The sequence below is a fragment of the Eptatretus burgeri genome, chromosome 5, assembly GCF_056783735.1.
Source record: "Eptatretus burgeri isolate ZD-2024b chromosome 5, Ebu_testis_v1, whole genome shotgun sequence".
Lineage (NCBI taxonomy): Eukaryota > Metazoa > Chordata > Myxini > Myxiniformes > Myxinidae > Eptatretus > Eptatretus burgeri.
The window spans coordinates 119242521-119251133 of record NC_140965.1 but is presented as its reverse complement, the minus strand read 5'-3'; the positions used below and the strand labels follow the sequence as shown (position 1 = coordinate 119251133).

Below are 8613 nucleotides of genomic sequence, written 5' to 3'. Positions count from 1 at the left end.
GAGAGTGGATGGGTGAGGGATGGAGGAGAGTGGATGGGTGAGGAGTGGAGGAGAGTGGATGGGTGAGGGGTGGTGAGGTGGATGAGAGACGACGGATGAAGGGTGGAGGAGAGTGGAGGAGAGTGGATGGGTGAGGGGTAGTGAGGTGGATGAGAGTGGATGCGTAAAGGGTGGAGGAGAGTGGATGGGTGAGGGGTGGAGGAGAGTGGATGAGTGAGGAGTGGAGGATAGTGGATGGGTGAGGAATGGAGGAGAGTGGATGGGGGAGGGATGGAGGAGAGTGGATGGGTGAGGGATGGAGGAGAGTGGATTGGTGAGGGATGAAGGATAGTGTATGGGTGATGAGTGGAGGAGAGTGGATGGGTGAGGAATGGAGGAGAGTGGAGTACAACACAGAGAAGGGCACTTGACATCACCTGGGTACTTTTTGTACCCTGGTGCTCCCTCACTCAGAGAATCTGGTGAGCAGGATCAGCATCAGGAAAACGAGCCAAATGTCCATACAGCCGCAGCTGACACTCATGGACTATGCAGGTAACAAATCTCATTTGAGTCTCTCTCAGCAACCGCTCGTTGGACACAACGTCCAACCAGCGATAACCAAGGATTCTCCGAAGAGACCTGATACCAAAGGAATGAAGTCTCCATCTAAGATCCCTGGTCAGAGCCCAAGTTTCACATCCATAGAGCAAGACTGGAAGCACCAAGGATCTGAAGACTTGGACTTTCGTCCTCCCACACAGGTACCGGCAGCGCCACACCCCATGATCTTGTGAATCCATGACTCCCCAAGCCGACCCAGACGTCTATTGACCTCTGTCCCACAGCCAGTGACACATGAAAATCACTGCAAAGGTAAGTGACTCTCTCCATGACCTCAACATCCTCGCTAAAAACACGTACAGACAAGATAGTAGCATCCAAGATGTCATTGAAAGCGTTGATCTTAGTTTTGACCCAGGAAACCCATAATCCCAGTGGCTCCGACTTCTCATTCAAGACCTTGGGGGTTCCCAAAAGGATATCCAGAGTCTCTGCAAAGATGACTGCATCATCTGCAAAATCAAGGTCAGAGATCTTGAGCGCTGAAACCATTAACCATTGTTGGGTTTGCTGATGTTGACTGGGTGATGTGCAGTGTTCGTTTTGCACCAGATGTAACACTTTGAATTTAGAGCAAGAAGTTCAATTTTTGTCTTTGCTGAAAACAAAACTTTTTTCCACATGCCCACAGCATCATACAGGTGCTTTTTCACAAACTCCATATGAGTTTTTAAATGTGTCTTTTTCAGTGATGTCTTCTTTCTTGCCACCTGTCTATAGAGGCCAGCTTTTTGAAGGGAATGGGATATTGCTGATTGAAGAACACTGTTGCCTATCTCGGACATAGAGGCTTGCAGATCTTTCAAAGTCATTGTTGGGTTTGCAGTGACATCACAAACCAGTTTCCTGCTTGCCCGGCTGCTGAGTTTGGATGGGCAACCTGATCTGCGTAGAGTCTGGGTGGTATGATATGTCTTCCACTTCTTCATTATGTATTTCCCCATACTCAAAGGGGTAATGAGTGACTTTGAAATCTTCTTATAAACCTCTCCTGAACAGTGCTTCTCCACCACTTCATGTCTGACTTCTTTGGAAAGCTCCTTGGTCTTCATGTTTACCTGGTTGGTTGACTAAGTGAGTTTCACCCTAAAACCCCTTAGATAAATGGAGAAGATTAATTTTTTAAGTTAAACCACTGATTACACTTATTGTGTAACCTTTAAAAACAAATAATTTACTCCTGTGCTTTCGGGTTAATTAGGGAAAGTATTTGAATACTTCAGAAAATGAGAATTGCTGTTATTGCTTATGTGTTATTATATGTTCTTTCCGATGATGTTGCTCTTGTTGAATTGTCAGATGTTTGTGGATTGCTGTTAAGATACATAATAGCTATCGTGTGCATCCTATGACTGCTGGTTGCATCATTTTTCTTGGGGTGTGACTGTGCCGCTGATGCAGTGCCGTCTATTACCAGTACAGTGATACTCATTTTGCAGAGTTCGGAAGAATGATAGGCTGAGTCAACCACACCTGGTATTAATTCAATGGCCGACAGGTGCTAGAAATCAAGACCCGGAGATCTTAAGCCAGCCACCTTAACTGTTAAGCCAACACCAGGCTTCGATACATGATGATGTAAGAGGAAGTGGGATGGTGATGTCGGTGGAGAGACGCCATCTTGTGGAGTCGGAGATATGTGAACGTTACATGCTGCAGAATAAACAGGCTGCTGCCTTGCAATCAGTCACATTGTTTGGCGGCTGTTGATTGACATAACAAGAATGATCTGATTTTCTCTGTTATCGCACTTATTCACAAAAAAAAACAATCAATGGAGGGGGCAGTGAAATGCAAATGTATATTGAAGAGTATTGAACCAATAAATGCCCTCAATTGTGATGTGTGTGTGCCGGATCACTTCCTCCAAAAGATGGAGCCACCTCCACGCAGTCCATCAGGAGATTTCCTTGAAGTTGAAAGGAATTTGGAATGCCTGTGCAGATTATTAGGGAAGCTCAAGGACCCACGATGGTTCAGACCTGAGAGTAGGAGGATTGAATGGTGAGAGGAGCCTGAAGGAGAATGAGGAGAGCCTGATGAAAGACTTTGTTTGGCCTCGAGCTTTATTGGAAGTGTACCAAAAGGTTCATCTTCATCACTAAACACTGCCTTTATTTCCTGCATTGTCATCAAAATTATTTCCTCCTTATTGGAAAAAGTTATTTGCCAAAGTTTTTGAATGGCAGTCACTTCTCATCCTCCAGTTTTGGCATGATATGACATTGGAAAGGGCTGCTAAGATGCTGTTTTTTGTTTTCACAATACATAGATGTTGAAAGGTATATGTGTTGTCCCGTGTTGGCCAATTGAGCATAGATGAGCAGACAGGAGCACACCTGGAATGGCTGAAAAATAATTTATTTGTATATGTCTTCTCACGCAATTGAAAGTGTTTACAACTGTTCCACGAGCCTTGACCATATGTACCAAAAATATGCATTTTTACCTTTATCACTTTGGAATAGCTTGTGAAGACTTTGAATATCAACTTTGATTTGAAAGCATCATGAAATAAGCTCAGGTGGCATTACAATGAGAAAACTTTGGAGAGGAGTGAATACTATTTCGGACGTCACCTCTGGATAGCTCCAAGAGGATGGCGTGTCTGGAGCGACCATTTGTCTGAAACCCTCAATTCTAGCTGGATCTTCACGCCCAGTCGATTTACCGTACCGTTGAGTTAAGCGAGGCAGAGGGGGAACCGTGCCAACAACTACACGGCAGTTAATTAATTGGCCGAGTGAACCAATGCCATGTGCTGCATTATGTGGGCTACCATTGTAATTACAACCTCGATCCAATCGCCCCGTTTTGTTCCTGATCATCGCTCATGAGATGGGAATGATAAACCATCCATGAGTTACTGATAATGTTATTGGCATTCGTTGCAATAATTATTCAGAGCCAAAAAGCAAATCCAGTATCGATACCTTCCTGCCAAAGAGGAACCCTACAAGCTTCAGGCAGTTGAAAGAAAAAAACTACAGGTGAGCCACAGGAACCATTTGGTCGAGCAACGCCACAACAAGCAGCTCTACTGGGATTGCAATGGATGGGATCCAGACTGGATGTCATTAGAAGCATTTCTACAAACCTATCACTCCAGTACTTATACATACTGTGTTAGAGTAGCATACAGCCGTTAATCTGTAAAACTGTGCTGATATAATCCAGCAGGATAATGCACTACATAATAATCTGATGTATGCCAATAAAATAAAATAAAATAATGCATTCCATCTGAAGGCTGGAAGGATGGCTTAGACAGATGCACAATCACCCCTACAGCTGTCTCGTGTGGGTTTGAATCCAGATCCAGTGAAAGTCATCCCAGTGTTTCATAGGCAGTGTTGATACAATTACACAACTTTAGTACAATTTAGAACATTTATTGAACAAACAAACACATTTTAATATGCGCATAGGAGGTTCTGAACAGACAAAAACATTCCAGATCTCTCAAATAAAATGGAGAATCTTAGTTTTTATGTAGTCTTCAGTAAGACAGTTTTTTATCATCTCTGGCACTGGCACCAGTTTGTCTGGTCTTGACATTTTCCAGGTGAAGCTTATCTTCAGTCTTTTAGACAGCTTCTGCTTGAATGGTTGGAACACATATTCAAATCCAGACATATTAATCTTCTCCTAATACAAAAAAAACGCACAGAATGCTAGAATGACGGCAAATGCCAACTCTAATGGTCATTAAAACAAGTTTCCATCCTATGCAGATTAAAAGGTCAGTCTACTTCTTCGAAACTGGGAAGATATATTATCTTGAAACGACTAGAGCTTAGCGAATACACCTGGACAACGTCTCAAATCCACATTCCAACTTGTTATGTCTTTTATGAAAAAATGCTTTTTATGAAAAAATCCTTTTTTATGACAATTCTTCTTATATTAAACTTACTGGCAAAGTTCAACCTATTTACACTTTTAATATCAAGGTGATCTTTCCATACAAAGGAAAAATATAATCATGTTAATTCCAAATGGATACATACTTTAAAGAAGAATCATATCATATTTGAGTACATTTTATTTCAGGTTTAATATTTCATTTTAATATCAAGTTTTAATTATCATCAATTATTTTATTTTATCACCCTTAAACCCATGATGATAAAAATGGATCTACAGCAGGGTGATTCATCAATGTATGTCGTCCATCGGATGGACGTTAAACTTGTCGTCCTGTCTGTTTTGACAGACACGGTGTGTTTTGGGAAGAGTGGGTGAGCTTTCGCCAACAGCATGAACAAATTATTGTCCCAACCTACAGGGGCACAACTGTGGCACCCTCAGCCATGATACTACTCCACAGCCTTGTGCTGCGTATGTAAGAATAACATTCAAAATGTAAAATGCCAAGATTTGAACAGTATTTGATGCGGTAATCAATCACATTTCGTTACTACAGGAGTGTTTCTTAGGCAGAGTGATCATGTTACATGTTTTGAGGGTCATGACTTCAAGTTCCACGGTTTGTAACGATTTTTAACTATGGCATCACTTTTAAGTTTGTTACAAAGAGAAAAGCGTTACAGGTAGAGTTTGTTCAACGGTTCTCATAGTTTTCAAAACGAATAATCAAACACGACGACCTGCATTTGGACATGTGCGCGCGTGTGTGTATGTGATCATATGATCATGTGAGTGGAATTTGAGATCCACAAAGTGAGGAGTGGTTCAGAGTAAACGCCTGGTGGCTGTGGCATCGGAGCAGGTGCATCAACGCTTTGCGGAAACTGGAAAAGAACAACAAATGAAACGTTTTACTCATTACCTCCAAAAGCCTCGTACGGAACATCAGGAGACAATTCAGGAAACGAGAACAGGCATGCAATGTCATGATATACAGTACTGTACAGAAGTGTGAGCACCAGGCATTTGTGGAGATGTAAATAATAGGATTGTAGAATGTGGAAGATTTGGCAAAAAGTGGAGCGATGATTGCCATGGGTCCAGGGATGTCGTGCGGGTTCCCAAAGGAGGCCCACAGGCAGATGACTGCGTAAGGAGACCAGGCCACGAGGAACGCAGCTATCATCATCATTGACATCTGGCGATCACACGTACGAATGGTGTTACAAACGGTTCGAGAGCAAATGGTGGTGCATGGTCAAAACGATAAACCACCAACACCACGAATGGTTTGAGCTGTTGTTGATCCCAAAAAGGTCCGAAGGCACGTCGTGTGCACGAGTTATAAAACACACCTTGGTGACAGCACGCTGGTTGTTCAAGTCTGTGATGGCGGTCACGCAGGCCTTGTTTGTGGAGTTCTCGTGTCGATGCCGCAGAGAACGCCACACCTGGCCATAGCAGAAGCACATGGCACCGAATGGAATAACAAAGTTGACAAACACCACGGCGAGTGTGTATGTCATAAAGGACCTGTACAAAACACACACCGATCAACCACTCACTCGATTATTAAACCCCATACCTTATCATTGATATATTACATGTGCAAAATAGTGGATTTTACCTCCCCACTCTCCCCACCCTGATCTTCCCCTTTCACATATATACCTCTCTCTTTCTTCTTTCACATATATACCTCTCTCCATCTTCTTTCACATATATAGCTCTCTCCTTCTTCTTTCACATATATACCTCTTTCCTTCCTCTTTCACATATATACCTCTCTCCTTCTTCTTTCACATATATACCTCTCTCCATCTTCTTTCACATATATACCTCTTTCCTTCTTCTTTCACATATATACCTCTTTCCTTCCTCTTTCACATATATACCTCTCTCCTTCTTCTTTCACATATATACCTCTCTCCATCTTCTTTCACATATATACCTCTCTCCTTCTTCTTTCACATATATACCTCTCTCCTTCTTCTTTCACATATATATACCTCTCTCCTTCTTCTTTCACATATATACCTCTCTCCATCTTCTTTCACATATATACCTCTCTCCTTCTTCTTTCACATATATACCTCTCTCCTTCTTCTTTCACATATATACCTCTTTCCTTCCTCTTTCACATATATACCTCTCTCCTTCTTCTTTCACATATATACCTCTCTCCATCTTCTTTCACATATATACCTCTTTCCTTCTTCTTTCACATATATACCTCTTTCCTTCCTCTTTCACATATATACCTCTCTCCTTCTTCTTTCACATATATACCTCTCTCCATCTTCTTTCACATATATACCTCTCTCCTTCTTCTTTCACATATATACCTCTCTCCTTCTTTCACATATATATACCTCTCTCCTTCTTCTTTCACATATATACCTCTCTCCATCTTCTTTCACATATATACCTCTCTCCTTCTTCTTTCACATATATACCTCTTTCCTTCCTCTTTCACATATATACCTTTCTCCTTCCTCTTTCACATATATACCTCTTTCCTTCTTATTTCACATATATACCTCTCTCCATCTTCTTTCACATTTATACCTCTCTCCTTCTTCTTTCACATATATACCTCTTTCCTTCTTCTTTCACATATATACCTCTTTCCTTCCTCTTTCACATATATACCTCTCTCCTTCTTCTTTCACATATATACCTCTCTCCATCTTCTTTCACATATATACCTCTCTCCTTCTTCTTTCACATTTATACCTCTCTCCTTCTTCTTTCACATATATACCTCTCTCCATCTTCTTTCACATATACACCTCTCTCCTTCTTCTTTCACATATATACCTCTCTCCATCTTCTTTCACATATACACCTCTCTCCTTCTTCTTTCACATATATACCTCTCTCCATCTTCTTTCACATATATACCTTTCTCCTTCCTCTTTCACATATATACCTCTTTCCTTCCTCTTTCACATATATACCTCTCTCCACTTTCCCACCTCCTCCTCCTCCTTCTCCTCACAACCTTCTGTTACTTTTATTCCCCCCTTATCCCTCATCATAACAACCTCTTTTTTCTTTCCTTTCTCAATTTAACCCACCTCCATCCATACATCCTTCCACGTATATAATATGTCGCTGGTCCCCAACACATCAACCACCACATTCCTGAAAATGTTGTTTCATCATGATTGCATTTTGTAACTGCTGAATGTACGATAAACCAAGTTACCTTTTGTGACCATGCAAATGCAGGTTACAAATGGATTCATCTCAATCTGTGTTTGAAGCAATAAACTGTTTTAAACCCCCAAATGTAGCATCCTATGAATTAGGATCACCAACATCAGAACACCCAGAGTTCTCAACCTGTGGTCCAATCAGATAGCAGGTGCGGGTGTGACGTTGAGCTCCAATTAAAAGTAAGTGCTGGATCTTTTCTTTATTTTGCTGCCCCTTTGTAAGGTCCTCTGATAGACAGATGTGAAAGTGTTATCATTAATAGCCTTGTAAATAATTCGTGCTACAATGTTGTAAGATCAGGCAAGAAGAAGTATCTTGCATTAACTTTGTTGGATGTTGTGATGTTCAAGGTCATGAACTGGTGAAGTCCTGGCCTTTATGGTTAAACCATCAACACCCACGTTTTTACATGTATCTTGTCCCATAAAGTCAGGGTGACTTAAGCCTGAGGTTGCCCGAGTGGACAGGTTGGCGAGCTTGGGATCTTAGGGTCCTGAGTTTGAGCCCCGTTGGCCGTTCTGAGTACCATTGTACTGGTATAGGGGCACAGCTACCTGGCAGCCAAGCTGCTACATGCAAGAAGAAGGACGACTTCTGGCCAACAGTATTTCAAAAGCACTAAGCTTTCAGATTTTTACCTGGGTTCGTGTTGCAGGTCTACAAGAGCTCTGTTAGTGTTGGGAGTCGATTTCAAACCTGGGGGGACTCATCATCCAGCACCATAGCTTTATCTCTTAGATGTCTGATCATGATTGTTTTCTTGTCAAGTGTGGATGTCGTTTGCCATTGCCATCTTCCAGGCAGTGTCTATACTAGATGGGTGATCCCACAATTGTTCTCCAGAAGAGAATCCTCTGCCGAGCATCAAGGTCATACAACCATGACTGGCAATGTGTTCCAGCAGCCTGCACGGCCATC

General features: G+C 41.9%; 1 protein-coding gene across 1 annotated transcript in view; it reads right to left on the bottom strand.

Annotated features, from left to right (window-relative positions):
• Positions 1 to 4036: 4036 nt before the first annotated feature.
• The window catches only part of LOC147027237 (visual pigment-like receptor peropsin), a 32736-nt gene continuing 28159 nt past the window's right edge, over positions 4037 to 8613 (bottom strand). Inside the window, exons 7-9 of the mRNA XM_085883605.1 lie at positions 5829 to 6006; positions 5493 to 5671; positions 4037 to 5357 (exon numbers count right to left, since the gene is read on the bottom strand). Of these exons, the coding sequence (XP_085739731.1) occupies positions 5258 to 5357; positions 5493 to 5671; positions 5829 to 6006 (457 nt within the window). The 3' untranslated portion in view covers positions 4037 to 5257. The remainder of the gene's footprint in view (positions 5358 to 5492; positions 5672 to 5828; positions 6007 to 8613) is intronic.